The 16758-nt window shown below is 37.1% G+C and overlaps 3 protein-coding genes and 2 pseudogenes across 7 annotated transcripts; 2 read left to right on the forward strand and 3 right to left on the reverse strand.

Moving 5' to 3' along the window:
* Positions 1–653: 653 nt before the first annotated feature.
* Positions 654–1643, forward strand: LOC104743586 (F-box protein At5g41720 pseudogene; annotated as a pseudogene).
* Positions 1644–3533: 1890 nt separating this feature from the next.
* On the forward strand, positions 3534–6365 carry LOC104741449 (MACPF domain-containing protein NSL1). Its single transcript, XM_010462326.3, has 7 exons — positions 3534–4057; positions 4148–4386; positions 4475–4676; positions 4762–4842; positions 4915–5098; positions 5187–5353; positions 5423–6365. Exons 1-7 carry the CDS (start codon positions 3788–3790, stop codon positions 6113–6115), a joined length of 1836 nt encoding a protein of 611 aa, XP_010460628.1. The 5' UTR covers positions 3534–3787; the 3' UTR covers positions 6116–6365.
* Positions 6366–6912: 547 nt separating this feature from the next.
* On the reverse strand, positions 6913–8878 carry LOC104741450 (serine/threonine-protein kinase-like protein At1g28390 pseudogene; annotated as a pseudogene). Its single transcript, XR_015580850.1, has one exon. The product of XR_015580850.1 is annotated as a serine/threonine-protein kinase-like protein At1g28390 pseudogene (transcript).
* A 759-nt stretch (positions 8879–9637) lies between these two features.
* On the reverse strand, positions 9638–11930 carry LOC104741451 (protein NUCLEAR FUSION DEFECTIVE 6, mitochondrial). 4 transcript variants are annotated; one of them, XR_760318.3, is made up of 5 exons: positions 11439–11930; positions 11215–11330; positions 10351–10392; positions 10008–10075; positions 9638–9799 (listed from the first exon to the last, which is right to left on the reverse strand). XR_760318.3 is itself a non-coding variant. In XM_010462331.3 (4 exons), the coding sequence occupies exons 1-3, from the start codon at positions 11588–11590 to the stop codon at positions 10056–10058; spliced, it is 288 nt and encodes a 95-aa protein (XP_010460633.1). In that variant the 5' UTR covers positions 11591–11930; the 3' UTR covers positions 9638–9799; positions 10008–10055. The 4 variants fall into 4 exon arrangements, 3 of the variants coding, with proteins under 3 accessions (XP_010460633.1, XP_010460632.1, XP_010460634.1); XM_010462331.3 differs by lacking the exon at positions 10351–10392; XM_010462330.3 differs by lacking the exon at positions 10008–10075.
* Positions 11931–12785: 855 nt separating this feature from the next.
* Positions 12786–14228, reverse strand: LOC104741452 (uncharacterized). Its single transcript, XM_010462333.3, has one exon. It carries the CDS (start codon positions 14048–14050, stop codon positions 13040–13042), a length of 1011 nt encoding a protein of 336 aa, XP_010460635.1. The 5' UTR covers positions 14051–14228; the 3' UTR covers positions 12786–13039.
* Positions 14229–16758: the final 2530 nt, after the last annotated feature.

A 16758-nucleotide genomic window follows, 5' to 3' on the forward strand; every position in this document is an offset into this window, starting at 1 on the left:
TCTTCGTCTCCCCACTCTGCCTTGCGTTTTTGACGTCTACTGGAAACCTCTCCGTCCATAGCTGAGATTTGAAGGAAATGATCGAAAGAAATGCAATATAATGATAGATGAGATTTGAAGGTGGACTGATCGACGAAGATGCAATATTTATAGGTGTAATGAGCGGAGAAGAAGAAACCGAAACGATACAATGAATTAACTGAAACGATACAACGCGTCTATTATTAGGTTAACTTATGTTTTCCCGCTAAAATATTACTTTACGGCTGAGATATAGTTTTACAGGAAAACGAAAGGTCACGTTGATTCATGTTACAGCTGAGTTATATTGAATAATGGCTGAGTTATCAAAAGAAATAATCTGAAAGTAAATGGCTCATTTATATTACTTGACGGAGAGATATAAAACTTACGGGAAAACGAAAGGTCTCGTCGATTCATGTGATGGCTGAGTTATTGTAAGTTATGGCTGACTTATTACAAGAAACAATATGAAAGCATACGATTGATTTATACGACTTGTAATAGTTTTACGGGAAAACGAAAGGTCGCGTCGATGCATGTGACGGATGAGTTATAGTGATTTATAAATATGTTATGGCTGTGTTATCACAAGAAAAAAACCTCTCAAAGGTTTTATCTGGCCACGTGCGATGTTGAACCAAGACGTGATTCAAGAAATCCTCTCTCATTGTTCAGCGACGGAGATTGCAAGATTCCTTCTACAAAACAAAGAGTGCAACAAACGAAGTTGCGAGTTGAGATGTATCGATCATCATCTCCATAGAGCCAACTCTGTTTTCGGCTATTTTGTTCATTACGAGGACAAATTGTTTAGGTATCGGCCCCTTTTTGTCCCCTGCGTTGAAGCAGAACAAGAAGAAAAAGGAGATAAAACCTAAATCTCGCTTCAGTTTCTTCCTCAGAACAACGCAAAGATCAAAGCTTGTGATACACATCATGGGATTTTGATCTGTATCGGTGATAGGTTTAAAGGAGCGAAAATGATATCAGAGTACATCGTTTGTAAACCTGCCACAAAGCAGTTCCGGATCATACCAAACCCTAAAAATCGATATCTGACGATCACAACCGGTTTAATGGTTATTTCTTTGAATCTGTTTCGGTATAAGATCATAAGGGTTTCTGAACCAAGGACATGGATCACCAAGGAAGGTTTCTATATTCACAACTGTGAGATCTACGATTCTGATTCCTTCACGTGGAAGCGACTGAATGATTTCGAGTTATCAGAGTTTTTCCCGAGAGAAGCTATACCGGTATCAGCATACGGTTTCTTGCATTGGTTAACAAGGAAGAACAACGTGATCCAGTTCTGTATGCGAACCGAAACTTGGTCTATTTTCTCTGTTGAGGACGTACTATTATGCGATAGCAGTCTCATCTTGGTCAGCTATGAAGGAAAGCTAGGTGTTACTCAACATTCAGAATCAAGAAATGGAGTTGAGTTATGGGTTTTGGAGAACAATTTGAGAATAAAGAAGACGAGACGACAGTACAATGAAAGATGGTTTTTAAAACCGATTAAGAGGAGGAGGAACCAGGAACTTTTAGTTTCTCCCAATCAAGAGGAGGAGGAACCAAACACTGTTCGACATCAGCCTCCGCAATCTCTCTCATAACCTCTAACCTCTTATGCTCCGTCTCTAAGTCGACAAGTTCTCCACCCAAGATTTGATTCAGTTGGGATATTTGAGCATCGATTAGTTCCACTTGATAGTCAAGGGCGGTCTTCTCTTCCTTCTTCTGCATATGATCATCCATCATATGCAGAATTGCTGCATAGCAATCTTTTGTCTCCGCCTCGGCCGCGACTCTCGTCTGAGTAAAAGCTTTGGACACGGCCAATAGTGCTTCCTCTTCCCACTCAAAATCTGCATTTCTTTGACGTTTACTGGAACTTGAGCCGGCCATGCGGATGGACGGCTGATTGTCTTCATTTACGCACTCTGCCTTCCATTTTTCACGTATGCTCGAACCCTCTCCGTCCATAGCTCGGCTATCAAAATAAAAACAACCATCACCAACTGATAGGTGCAATGATCTGAAAATATGCAATATATTGAGAGGGAAAGGAGAGGAGACTTACATGTGCAACAATCGAAGGAAATGCAATATAATGATAGATGAGATTTGAAGGTGAACTGCAATGAGCGGAGAAGAAAAACCGAAACGATATAATGAATTATATGAATATAAAGAGAAAACAATATGAAAACGAAAGGTCGCGTCTATTATTAGGGTAACATATGGTTTCCCGCCAAAATATTGCTTATCGGCTGAGTTATAGTTTTACGGGAAAACGAAAGGTCTCGTTGATTCATGTCATGGCTGATTTTTAGTAAGTAATGGCTGAGTTATCACTAGGAATAATCTGGAAGTAGATGGCTGATACATATGAATTCACGGCTAAGTTATAAAATTTACAGAAAACGAAAGGATTAACTTATGGTTTCCCGCCAAAATATTGCTTTACAATAAAATTATTAGTCTATTTATTACCTCTCAACTACAAATAGAACCAATTGACTGAGTTATAATATTCATGTTCCTTTAGTCTATTACCTCTCAACTACAAACTAGAATAAAATTATTTTTTACGACACTGTCCGCTCGAGCACCCAAGATGCCGGATCTCCCCGACGATGTTTTCATAAAAATCGTTTCCCTTGCTGCAGAAGATCGATGGTGGTCACTTGGTTCTATTCTAAGGGCTGTTGGTAGGGGAAAAAATACAGTATACAGTAAAAAAGTTCTAAAGACAGCTGCTATCTATTGCCTTTGTATTGATCCATCAGAAATCAACACATCAAATGCCCCTGATGGTGGCCTCCAAATTGAAGGCCTGCAAAGTTTGTAAGTGTTATTTCTAGAGATTTCGAGAAGAAAATATAAAAAAATCTATATTTGGTCCAACGCCGCAACTTTGTCAATCACTGAGTAACATGCGACGACTAACGTGTAAAAAAAGATGTCATTGCCCATCTATACCAACTACACTACAGTGAGTTTGACACCCAAAATTATACAAGCACAGCTAATGTTAAAAAAAAAAAAAATCTTACAAAGAATTAAAATATTGAATCAATGATGTAACGCCTTACTGCCTGATCACAGCCTTGCACTATCAGAAAAGTCTACCAAAGAAAGTTTCATGTTACAAGGTTTGGTCTTCATGACATCCGCCAGAAGTTTGATCAATTTATTAGTTTAAAACATACTGATTATTTAAAAGACAAATTGTAAAACACTTAGTAACCATCAATTTCGTTTTTGAGTTAGAAAATTGGACAAAAAAGCTACAAAACAAATCTGCTGATCATGAATTTTTTACATTGTCTTAGTCAAATATCATCAGCCTAACTAGGTATATCCTCAAACAAGATATATTAAAATAAAATAATATCATTTATGTATTAGTTGTTGCTACTAAATCAACATTTAAAAAAAAATTAGGTAAAAAATATTATTCTAAGCAATTTCATATTCACACACTTTTTAATATCATAACCAAACAATTCAAACGTTTTAAGTTTTAACCAAATAAAGTCAAAGTAATTGCGTGTTGACTAAATATTTTGTTTTCCTTTTGTATGAGTCTCTTTGCTCTTTTGTGAGCCATACACCGTTGACCACTTCAAAAATGGCTTCGTTCCTCGTCTTCGTCTTCTTCACCACTCAAAGCCACAATCTTTTTTGAAATTTTCCTCTTCCCCTTTTGTTTCGTCATCATCATCATCATCATCATCTCTCTCTCTCTTATCCCATGGCTTACAATTTCACCCGCCTCGATGCTCAATCCGCCGCCGAGAAAGCCGTATCAGTGATCGGATTAGGTTATGACCTCTGTTCCGATGTTCGTCTCTCTTATTGTAAAGCTACACCAGACGGGTCTAGGCTAGTCGAGATTGACCCGACCCGGAACCGTGACTTGTTTTTCCCCGGTGGGATCGTTGTTAATAACGTCTCCAGCTCGATTAAGTGCGATAAAGGCGAACGTACTCGATTACGCTCCGATATACTCTCTTTTAATCAGGTTTTAGACTATCCTAAAGACTTGATCTTTTTTAACTGATTCGTGTTTATGTGAAACCCTTTTAAAATTTGGAGTGGTTTTTGTGTGTAGATGTCGGAGAAGTTTAATCAAGATATGTCTCTGTCTGGGAAGATACCATCAGGGATGTTTAATACTATGTTTGAGTTTAACAGATGTTGGCAGAAAGATGCGAGCTCTGTCAAGACTTTAGCTTATGATGGTTGGTTCATTAGTTTGTACAGTGTAGAGCTCGTTAGGTCGCAAGTTACTCTACGTGATGAAGTCAAACGTGAAGTTCCTTCTTCTTGGGACTCTGCTGCACTTTCTGGGTAACTAATAAAGTTTTGCTCTTTGACTGCAAGTTTGGATCTTTTGTAAAGGGGTAAGATTGATTTTGGTGTGTGTTTTATATGACAGGTTTATTGAGAAATATGGTACTCATGTAGTTGTTGGAGTGACTATGGGAGGGAAAGATGTTATTCACATGAAGCAGCTGCGTAATTCGAATCATGAGCCTGAGGAAGTCCAGAAACTGTTGAAGCAATTGGGTGATAAAAGATTCTCTGCTCATCCAGTTGAAAGTATCTCTTCTGCTGCTGTTCATTCCGGAAAGCGAAATGTAATAAGTCTTTTACTAGTTTTTTCGATCGTTCTTCATTGCATTTAAATCACAATGGAATCTGAAATGTTTGATGGTTCTGCAGGAGGAGAATCCTCTTCAGTGGGGATTTCAACCATTAAATGCCTCGGTTAGTCGCCCAGTTATCTTGCGCTCCAAGAACGAGGTCTGCTTCTTCTTTCCACTACTATGGGTTCTGTATGCTTAAACTCGGAAGTTAAACTTTTCATCTTTATAGGATATGGTGAGCATTTGTGTCAGAAGAGGAGGTGTTGATATCGGACAAAGCCATGATCAGTGGCTCTCAACAATTTCACAATCACCCAATGCCATATCAATGTGCTTTGTCCCTATAACTTCACTCTTGAGTGGTCTACCAGGAACAGGATTTCTTAGTCATGCGGTGAACTTATACCTTCGATGTGAGCACTCTGCATTTTGGCTTTTGTATCTTAGTTAGTTACTCAACGGTTCATTCAGGTAACAAGGTTGTTGTATATAATGTTGTAGATAAGCCACCGATAGAAGAGTTGCATCAGTTTCTTGAGTTTCAACTTCCACGCCAATGGGCTCCTGTTTATGGAGATCTCCCTCTTGGACTACGCCGCAGAAAACAAAGTTCTCCGTCCCTTCAGTTCTCTTTGTTGGGTCCAAAATTATATGTCAACACATCAAAGGTAACACATGCTCTTCACATTGCTGTAGATAATAAACGTTTTGCTCGATTCTCAAAAACTGTTTTATAGGTTGATTCATGTGAGCGACCAGTAACTGGACTACGCTTCTTCCTGGAGGGGAAGAAAGGAGATCATCTAGCAATTCATTTGCAGCACCTCTCTACATGTCCTCCAAGTCTCCATCTCTCACACGATGACACCTATGAACCCATAGATGAACCAGAAGAAAAGGGGTATTATGAACCTGTGAAATGGGGAATATTCTCACACGTTTGCACCTTCCCAGTTCAGTACAACGGAGCACGGGCTGATGACACCGCCTCTATTGTAACCAAAGCGTGGTTAGAAGTTAAAGGAATGGGGATGAGGAAAGTTCTCTTCCTGAGGCTCGGTTTCTCACTCGATGCTTCAGCTGTTATACGTAAATCATGCTGGGATAATCTCTCAACAAACTCTCGCAAATCGGGTGTTTTCTCAATGATTAGTACACGACTCAGCGCCGGTTTAAATCCAAACCCGGCAACAACAAAGCCACAGTCTAAGATTGATCTAAACTCTGCAGTGTATCCTAGGGGGCCATCTCCGCCAGTGAAACCAAAGCTGCTAAATCTTGTGGACATGAAGGAGGTGGTGAGAGGTCCAGAGGAACCCCCTGGATATTGGGTAGTGACTGGGGCTAAGCTCTGTGTTGAGGCAGGCAAGATCTCAATCAAAGCTAAGTACTCTCTGCTTACTGTTATGTCGGAAGATTCGCTGGTCTGAAGGATTCATGCACTTCGAAAGGACATGGAGGGGTGTCTAAGTGGGAACACAAGTAGTAGTGTGTCTGTTGGATTTTTGCAGGTTTCAGTTTGTGGTTAGCTGCGTTTGATCACGTGTTTTTGGGTTGTGAAAATTTTATTTATCTGTTGATGTAAATGCTTCGTTGTATATTGGATACTGTTGAATTTAGATATACATATTTGTGTAGAACATATTTGGATGAAATTGAAACGGTTTTGTGTTTCTTCTCTTTTAGAAATTTCACTGAATCACAAAATCTGTTTGTTTCACAACTATGTCTTTGATGTCAATGACACGTCAAATGATAGCAGCGAGAACTCCTACCACAGACTGCGGCAAGTGCGACGTGATGTCGTGTTTGTGGACCGTGAGGAGGTATTTAGAGCGGATACAAGTGCGACGTGAAGCCAAGTCTTTGTTTGATTATGCAAAACCAGTTAAGAAATACAAAAGAAAACATGATTTAATCGTTGGTCATTGTCGCTAAAAAAATACAAAACAAAAAAAATCTTACTATTATTTTTATTTAAAACAGACTTTACTAGTCTTTTGAAAATAGAGTAAACTAGCTAAATAAATACCAAAGATTCATACAAATTTAGGTAAAAAACCAACTTCATCTTGACAAAACCGAGTTTTAAAGAAAGAAAGAAAGAAAAAAACTATTCAATGTGACTATTACTCATTTTTCTAATTCAACTTTATGATATTCAAGTGTATCCCTTTCTTTCTTTCTGACTTTTTAAAAACTTTTATGTTCAAATCACCTTGAAAAATTTGTAGCAAACATACTTTTTATTCAATTCAAATTACAAACAATGAAATCCAAATATTAGCTCAATAAATAATAATAAAATAAAACAAACAAAATGAGACAAAGAAATAAACAAAAATAGAAAACAAAACAGGCAACGGTCAAACAAAATAGCTGACTTTTTTTTAATAAAAACACGCATTTAATATTTCTTCCGCGACGCCGTTTTATTACTACGTACAATCCCCACCGACCTCGACTTTCTCAGCCTCATCTCCGCCGCCGCCGTCGTCGTCACCGATCTTTCTTTCTCGATAAGAACTCTGAGTGTAACCACCGTCTCGTTATCTCCAATGTCTTCGTTTGGATCAGGTCCAACTTTCGCTCCCACTGATCTCGACCTCAACACAAAATTCCGACGACGAAGCTGCGGCGGCGGAGAAAGCAACGTCTCCTCCTCCGAAACTATTCTCTCGTATAATACATTACTATCCTTACGGTTCTTCCTGCTGCTTCCTCCTCTCACGATCCTCACATGGATCTCTTCCTTCATTTCTTCCTCAACCGCGAAAACGTTTTCCGATCTCTCTTCACTCCCTCGCCGTAGACGATTCCACGCCGGAGAAGCCTGAGATAGTTTCCTCACCGTTTTCAAACACTCTACGACCTCTAACATATCTGGACGTTTCTTCGCCGTCGATCTAACACACCTCGCCGCCATAACCGCTAATTCCCGAATCACGGCGGAGTAAGGACGGTTCTTAATCTTCGGATCACAAACCGCGGCGAACTCGCCGCGTTTTATTAACGAAACCGCCCAATCAACGATACACGACGGACTATAACTCAAATCAATGGCTTCTCTACCGCTGATCATCTCCAACAACAATATCCCAAAGCTGAAAACATCGGTCTTCGCCGTTAGATCCGCCGGCGCTAAATACGACGGATCTAAATACCCCAGCGTTCCCGCCGGCGGCGTACATTTCAATCGCTCGTCGCCAACGTTTCCGATCAAAGCTAATCCGAAATCTGCTAACCTTGCGTTACCGTCGCCGTCGATGAGGATGTTCGACGACTTAATGTCGCGGTGGATCACTGGAGTCTCCGCCGTGTGAAGAGCGTGGATTACAGACGCGATCTGGAGCGCGTGTTTGGTTCTCCGGTTCCAACTGAGCGGTGGATGTAACGAACAACGAGAATGTAACTGATCGTAAAGTGTACCGTTAGGCATGTAATCGACGACTAAGAGTTTCGTTTTTCTCCGGTGGTCAACGCAGTAACCGATTATGTTGACCATCCAACGGTGACGAACTCGTGTTAGGATCTCGATCTCGTTGTCCGCTTGATTCACGTTGTTAGTGGTGGTGGTGAGCGTTGTTCTCTTGACGGCAGCGAGAAGCTTTCCGTCGTCAAGAACAGCTTTGTAAACTCTGCCGTGGCTTCCTTTTCCTAGGAAGTTTCCGGCGGAGAAGCCGTTAGTAGCGGCAGCGAGTTCGTCGTAGCTGAAAATTCGGAGTTTTGGAGGATGATGACGTTTCGATCGTCGACGAGGGTTCCAGTTGTAGGAATCACAGATCGCAACGGCGGAGTCGCAGTTGCAAGAAGAGAGATAACCCATGGGAGAGATTTAGAGAGAGAAGAGTGAGAACGGAGGAGGAGCATGATTTGAAGAAGAAGAAGAAGAAGAAGAGGTGTGTGAGAGGAGGGTTACTGTTGAACAGCTTTTGGTGCAAGAAAGCAAGAGAAAGGTATAATAAGTTGTGAAAACAATTCAAAGTTGCTTTTTCTTTTCTTTTTTAACTTCAAAGTTGCTCAAATGATTTAATTTGTAATTTACTAACGTATTTTACGTATGTGTGTATCTGTGCATGAGTTAGTGAGTGTGTGTCTGTAATCATTTATTTCCTTTTTAAGTTTTTGATGATTTTTCTAGTATTATTTCCGGCTCAATGTATTGTTTGATTTGTGATAATAATGATACACTTTTTAGTAAGTAAAGATTTTTTACATGCATTATTATGATTGGATGATTCATCGCCGGATATGTTGGTGGATGATTGAAATCAAGAAACGTATAACAAATTCATAATTTTCTTTTCTTTTGGCATGTGCTAAATGTGTGGCTATACAAAAAGAACTTACAACAAAACAACCAAAAAGATTACATATTTTAACTTTTTAAGCTAAGAAACACATCCATAAGATTTTTTTTTTTTCTATTGTAGATGGTGGATGTAACATATTATTGGCTCAGGAAATACTAGTATAGTTAGATATGATCATAATTTTCCACCTCCGACCTAAGTCTATAATTTGTCTCAAACGAAAAATGTCTTTTGTCTAAACTGTAGATATTATATCCTCTTTGAAATGGGACCACGCAGGAATAAGGATGAGAATGAGGGATTTGTACACACATTTACACCCATTTTGGAAAGTTTACATGACTTTCTTGTTCGTTTCTGAGTCACTGAAGTCAAGGAATCAAATTGTTTACTAAATTCAGCAATACGTGTGAACTCTACGTTCGTCACATGTGATGTTTTCAGGCTCTGACTACTATGGCTCCTTAAGTGGTCTTTTTATTTTTAGTATATGAATATGAATATCATATGGTCAAATCAAAATCTAGCTCTGTTGTTTTATTCTATATTACAATTGCCTCTTCACTTTCAAGAGATATAATTTCAGATGCATACAAACTAGAAGGCGGTGTGATGTGAGAAGTAAGAACCCATGTTAACTGATTCAAGAAACTCACTTGATATTTTTATAAAGGTAAATAAAGTAGTAGAAAACATTTGCAGGAACCACATCTTATGGTTTAAGAATCAACACAAGTGATCTAACAACTCTTAAAACAAATCTTTCTGGCCACTGCAATGGTGAGAAGAAGAGTCATCCATCTACAACAACAGAATACAAACACTCCATTAGAACTTTTCGACACAATTTATCAAGGTAATACAGAAAAAGGTAAACCTTGTGACCTAAGAGATGCGACTCGATTATTTATCACTTCTAATGGTTTCTTCTCCCTATAAACTGCCCTAAGATCAAGTTCAAGAAACCAAAAAAGAAAAAAAGAAAAAAACAGCTTCATTACACCACCACCTTGTCTTATAGACTGCATGCATCGCTGACCTCTCCCCAGTAATTTCATCATACATCATCATTGCAATCTGAGTGAATACAATTTTGTATCAGTGTGATTTTTGTGCTAATGACAAGCGTTCTAGTCCCAGAGGTTCATAGAAAATATAACATCATGTCAATATTCCAAGCATATTCAATCTCATTATCAACGAATCCTATCACACAGAATCAACCACAAACTAACCCATTTTTCTTGGAAATTTGTTTGCTTAAGATAATCCCTTTTTGAAAACAATCTCTAACTATGATGGCAAATCAAGTAAAAGACCTAACTCCAAGACCAGAGGATAAATTGACTCACATCACTCTTGTTGATAGTTCTTTCATCTAGTCTCGTCTAGCCCTACAAAGGAAAAAAAAAGATTGATTTTTGGCTCAGTGAATGCAACACATTGGATAATTGGGTAAATATATGTAGAAAAGATGCCAAAAGACAGACTCTGCTAAAGGTTACTGATAGATACTTCAGTAGAACGTTATACTATCCCACTATTCAAAAGTAGAGTATTCTAGGAGAACATTGGATGCAGAAGAAAAAATTTTGTAAAAAGAAAGGACTTCTGATCCTATGAACACCAAGATCTCAAGGGCATAGACCTATGAATACTAATTACTGGGAAAAATACAGACATAAGGAAAGTAAAATCCCATAATCGCAAAAGAAACTTAAGGTGCTCATCAATACTGCACACAACAAATAAAACTCAGAGGTGCCAGAGAAGTGTAGAACTAAAAGAATCCATGAACTCATAAAAAAACGCCACATTCACTACACTAATAGAGTCACGATCCACGACTGTTTAGGTACAAAAACATAACAACTCGAAACCGAACCCACACCAACAACCAGGACTTTATTGTGTCTATCTACAAGAACCGTACATTGGAAAATCCACAAGCATATGATGGATATATAAGAGCTAACATATGACCAGTGGATGAATCATTACCACTATTACGCAACAAACTGACGAATCAAGTCAATTGTCTAATCAATAATCAACACTATGATTTACATCTTCAACACTAGGTTTCGTCTCAGTAACCTAACATTCACCTAACCTAAAAGACGAGACTAAAACAAAAGTGGCATTTTTGATTGAAGCTTAGTTGGTACATTTCAATCATCGGACAATAGGATAGTGATAAGAACAGAGTGAGGTACCTTCAACGATCCAACCACGTCGTGAAGCTGAGAGCATCGAATTGAGCAAAGCGGATGCAGTGGCAGTGTGGTAAGGGAGCATCGTCTCCACGCAACAGCTCAGTTCTACCGGAGACCTTTACATTCCAAACAAATCCGCCCGCAAACATAAAAATTCAGAATCGATTATAGAACGAACTTAGCGACAAACTCAGTGCTCTCTGGGTTAAGAGAAGATTTTTTACCTGAAAATGCGGTTTGAAAGAGGGCTCTGTTTAGGCATCCGAAACGCGGACCGCGCCGATGAAGGCATAGGCTTGGGTCCGGTGGAGAACCTAGACGCGGCTGCGGATGCTCGGCTTGCGGCGGAGCGGAAGACTGACCTGGCGGCAGACATTGAACGATTCAGATCTTTCGACTTGGTTTTTTTTTTTTTTAATCTCTTCTTGGAGAGGAGAGAGAAAGAGATTAGGGCTTTTGCGAAGGGTTTTTGCGTAAGGGATCAGATGCAGCTGCGCTTACTGGAAGCGTGGTGGAATTGCTTTGCGAATAAGTGACACGTGTCAAATCACTAATTTAAAGTTTTTGGTATACAACATGTAGTATTTTTCAGCATGCTGGAATATATTTTGAACATTCATAGTTTCACTTGCAGAACCTGGAAGGCTGGAATTTTTTTTTTTTTTTTTAAGTGTCACTCAAGTATAAACTAACGAACAGAAAACACACACACACACTGTTGTTTTAGCTATGATTTCACGATTAGCACAGAAAAATATGTTTTAATATATAAACTAGTAAAATTTGTAAATATTTGTACCGGCATGGTGGTAATATTTTCACTATTTAATAATATGATTTCTTTTAGGAAAAAGTTAATAAATCCAGAAAAGGAAAAAAAAGGGGGTTATAATTTGTGCTTTATGTTGGCCGTGATTAGCGGAATTAGGACTTTTCTTTTCCTAGTAAAGACTCGAGAGAGTGGATTCTTATTGCTAATGTTAAGTGAGTGCCTTTGGAACTGTCGTTGTCTTTTACTTGTCCCGGCGTTTCTCTTGGTCTTTTCCAGCCTTCCAGGCCATATTATACCCCATTACACTAAATTCTTATTGTATACTTAAGGACTACTACTACACTACTTAAGGAGACTATACACAAACGTAATAAACGTGATTGAAGGTACTAAAGGCTAATTGGGTTGACAGCTTGATATATAGAACTGTTAGACCTGTGGGTGGCAACTGGCAACTGTTGATGTACCCAATTAACATTAAGGCACATCTTTGAGAAGATTTTTGTGGCGTCGACAATATGTATTTTCGATTGTAATCTAGTGGAGCATATGTTTTCTAGATCCATTAAAATTAAATATTTGTTGTGCAAGTAATTATTACTTTCTCTTTTGCACTTACGCAAGGAGGAAGAGGCATCTTCATGTCCCCCCATTATAAATCATTATAAGTTGTCACGTTTGGTCCCATTTTTAATAATGGAGATCCATACAGTCTTTAACTAAACTTTTTAAAAATAAAATTACCAAAAAAGTGATTAAATTACCATAAGAGAATAATAACATAAAGTAGCACCATATATATATAAACTAGTACCTTTCTTTTCTCCAAATAATATATGCAAACGCAAACATCAAAGTTCAAAACCCCATAAAAAAGCAAACCCACCTCAACTTAAAAAACACAAACCCCTTTCACTTTTAATTTGTTGCAATGATAACAACGATATAGTTTTGACTAAACAACGATAAGTAATAACTTAGTTGAAAATAAAAGAAAGTGCTTCTGAAGAGTGTAGCTAGTAGTCTTGAGAGGAAATCAAATAACAATCTTCATCAAGGCTTGAACTGATTAGTGCCTTGCCCCGCAACAAACTCCTCAGTCTGTTCGTTCTCCCACTCGGAGTTGTATGGATCCTTAAAACTGTTCTCCTCGTTGTCGTTGTTGTTGTTTCCGTACGAGTACGATTGCTGGTCGTAGTTAGTCTCTGTCGCCGGAGATGAATAGAAACCGGCGGGGCTTTTGCTGTGAGGCTTCCGGTAGTAATGGCCGTGGTTTCTTGCGTTGTAAAGATCGTAATAGTAGCTACCTTTCTCCATGAACCTTGTGTCACTCATGCCTTGTCTCTCCAAATTGTGGCTGTAACCTTTGTACGGCGTTTCACGTTCTAGCTCTGTCCCATAAGCGTTAGAGTTGTAGAAGCTTCTCTTGTTGTCTCCATTGTTCTGAGAGAAAGACTCTTCCTTCACGTTTTCATCGTACTTGTTGTTGTTGTTGTTGTTGAATTCTTCATTGGCGTACTTGTTGTTGAACTCTTCCTTGGGGGTTTCATCGTACTTGTTGTTGGTGTTGAACTCTTCCTTGAAGTTTGCATTGTACTTGTTATTGTTGTTGTTGTTGAACTCTTCGTTGTTGTAACCGTTGCTGCCGTAGCTCTCTGTATCCTTCGGGTACTTTTCGTCATAGTTGTTGAAAGACTCCTCAGTCTCGCTCAGGCTTGGAGTGGAGAAAGTCTTGCTGTTGACTTTGTCATCGTACTTGTTGTTGTTGTTGAACTCTTCTTTGTTGTCATTGTAGGTGGTCTCGTGACCATACAAGCCATAGCCGTTTCCGGACTCGGGGACAAAGGTAGGATCCTGTTCTTGCTCTTTCTTGTTGGGGATGGATTCATCTACTGTTGTTTTCTCGCTGGTCTCGAGAGGGAGAACATTGTTAGGGTTTTGGTCTTTGGGAGAGTCTCTGTGGAATTTCCCAAAGAAGTAGCTATCTCTAGCATGGATTTGAGTGGAGAGAAGAATAAGTGTAGTGAAGAAGAAGAAGAGGGAGCTTCTAGTGGAGAAAGCCATAATGTGTGTGGTAGTGTGATAGAGAGAAGAGAAGGGACAATTAGATATTGTGGGTTTATGGAGAGCTAGTGTGAGCTTTATATATATTGAAAGATTCTAAGCTGTGAGCCTTTTTTTTTTCTTTGTTCTTTTACACTTTTTCTTTAGAAATTCTGGACTTTTTTATGTGTTTTAATTTGAAGTCGTTAGGTGGAAATGGGGACTGGATAGGTGATAATGGTTGATGGTGGGTCCTTGAGGATGAGATGATTTTTCAAAGAGGTTGCTCGGCTTTCTTGCCTATAAGATTAGTTTAACAGAAAAAGGTAAATAACTATTTTGGGTTGTTAACTTTGACAAACAACAATTATCGACTAGTTTAGTTGAGGTGATCATCTCATGAGAACATGGATCGTATTTTAGTTGGTTTGTTGAAAACAAATATGGACTAGGAATAGACAGGGATGCTTTTGTTTTTTCCCCTTCGTTCATGTCATACTGTCATTGTTGCTGATCAGCAGCTTAGGAGTTAGAACCAAAATTTAAGTCCTATCATAAAAGTCTTTCATATTGTTAGCATTAGTTGGAAGTTACATATTTTTCAAGAAATCCAAATTTATTTGTTTTCATATTTGAATTGCATTAGACTAATTAACTTTCAACAGAATTTTTTTTTAAATGTAATACATCTAAGTATATAACCCATGAATCAATTATAAGTTACCCAATTGATATGATACATTTTATACATAAGAAAACTGTTATGCATCAGGCTCAAATTGCACTAGGCCAATCCACATGGTTATTACTAAAACTTTTTTAGTATCTTAATTATAGTCTTAAGTGATAAACATGCATACATTTTTTTGTCAGCATTTCGAGAAAACATGGAGTAGCTAGAAAATTTTGTGTTGTTTATGAACATTATTCTTCCTAATTAATCCCCCTAGAAAAATCGACATAATAGTGTCAAGTTGATAATTGAATAGCCTCGAGATGCTTTCTTATGTAAAAATCACTTTATAGTTATGTCTCCAACTTTCCCGATCTTCAAGCAAACTTCTATTTGATTATTTCGGATGGTCAGACAAAACCACATTTATATAAAGCTGATTTGAAATGCTCCAGTAATCTTTATTCATCATGTACTACTCGTAATCATTCTTGCTTTATCCTACGACCAAAACATGAATAATATATATCGGGCCATTTGGTCCGATCAACATTAACATCCAAAGAGATACTATGTGAATCTGTTATCCAATGCTGTAGGAAAAGGCAATACTACGATCTTTACATTAAGAATTTCAATTGTTCAATGGCGATTGTAAGTTGCAAACCTAAACAAGACCTAAAAAAGATAATTATTTTGCATTGAAAACTTTAGCAACACAATTCTTCGGCGAATAAATAAACCAGTTGTATCATTGGAGCAATAACGTGTTGTTTCAATTTAATTAGTTAGTGGGATATGGTAGCAGTGTCGATTGGGCATAAACTCCTGTTACAAATTAACCCACTGCTGGCAGTTAACTTTTTTCTATATACTTTTTTCTTGAGCAAAACATTTCAAGTATATTATAGTTATGAAAACTTAATATTTGGAAAAATATTGTATCATCCGACGAATTATCATAAATAAATGTATTTAGGTGCGTATTTCATAATAAATTGCAATAAGGATGAAACTGTAACCAAACAATAGATTATTAATTATATAAAGAATAAGATCATTTACCTAATTAATTTGGTAATTAGAATTGGACCCGTGCTCTGGTTAACATTTATTTATTTATTTTGTAACTTTTATTTAAAGTGTTATATATATGATTGTTTTATTTGTTTTAATATTTTTTTTTTGCTCAAACACTATGCCATGAAATTATATGTTGAATATAACTTATAAAAATAACATCTATTTTGTAAGATCTATTCTAGTAGATCTAGATTTTGACCCGCGGTACACTGCAGTTTAAGTTATTTGATAAAAATATTAATTTCTGTTTGTTAATTTTATTTGATTTGTTTAGTTTTTAAAATTATATATTGTATTTTGATTGTTAATTATATGACTTAACCTACACTATACCACATATTAACTATTTTGTTACAGTATTAATTAATCGATTTAATTAGATACGTCTATTAATCTAATATTCATATTGTTAACAAAATAATGAGATGATATTTTATCCATGTAGCACCAAATTAATGACATTTTAAGTTTCTATTAATATCTACTCAAACATGTCATGCCATATAACTCATCATGTGATATTTTAATTTGTATATATTATTAAAATGTAAAATATTTGAATAAATTTTATTATTTTAGAAATTGAAATACTTATAATATTTGAACTTCTTATAAAGTTTAAATATTATTCATATCTTAAACATTTTATAAAAAGATAAATGTTTTAATTATTGAAATATTAATAATCTTTAAAATTTTTAAAAAGTTATACATTTGAATTTTTAAAGTTATTAAAAGTTGAAATTCTTTAAAATAAAGAACCATAAGAAAATACATAAATTTTTTAATTCTAATGCCTGATAAATCAAGGTTTCTGCTCATTCGTATTCAGAATCATTTTGGTCTCTTTTTTATTAATATGACTTTGAATCTTTGCCTAGTTTTCTTAGGTGATATAGAGCATTTTGTATATTTTTTTTATTCATCAATTGAGCAATATATGTCTGTTTAAAAAAATTTAAATTGCATCATA

This window comes from Camelina sativa, chromosome 14 (assembly GCF_030686135.1).
Source record: "Camelina sativa cultivar CO46 ecotype springtype chromosome 14, ASM3068613v1".
Taxonomy (NCBI): domain Eukaryota; kingdom Viridiplantae; phylum Streptophyta; class Magnoliopsida; order Brassicales; family Brassicaceae; genus Camelina; species Camelina sativa.

What these genes read in the sequence shown, in the direction of transcription:
- LOC104741449 (XM_010462326.3), top strand. Translation starts at nt 3,788, where the DNA reads ATGGCTTACAATTTCACCCGCCTCGATGCTCAATCCGCCGCCGAGAAA. An exon ending in GACTCTGCTGCACTTTCTGG is followed by an intron (nt 4,387 to 4,474) that starts GTAACTAATAAA and finishes TTTATATGACAG; the next exon opens with GTTTATTGAGAAATATGGTA. An exon ending in GGTGAACTTATACCTTCGAT is followed by an intron (nt 5,099 to 5,186) that starts GTGAGCACTCTG and finishes ATAATGTTGTAG; the next exon opens with ATAAGCCACCGATAGAAGAG.
- LOC104741451 (XM_010462331.3), bottom strand. Translation starts at nt 11,590, where the DNA reads ATGTCTGCCGCCAGGTCAGTCTTCCGCTCCGCCGCAAGCCGAGCATCC. An exon ending in CTTTCAAACCGCATTTTCAG is followed by an intron (nt 11,331 to 11,438) that starts GTAAAAAATCTT and finishes TGGAATGTAAAG; the next exon opens with GTCTCCGGTAGAACTGAGCT. An exon ending in ACGTGGTTGGATCGTTGAAG is followed by an intron (nt 10,076 to 11,214) that starts GTACCTCACTCT and finishes GTATTCACTCAG; the next exon opens with ATTGCAATGATGATGTATGA.
- LOC104741452 (XM_010462333.3), bottom strand. Translation starts at nt 14,050, where the DNA reads ATGGCTTTCTCCACTAGAAGCTCCCTCTTCTTCTTCTTCACTACACTT.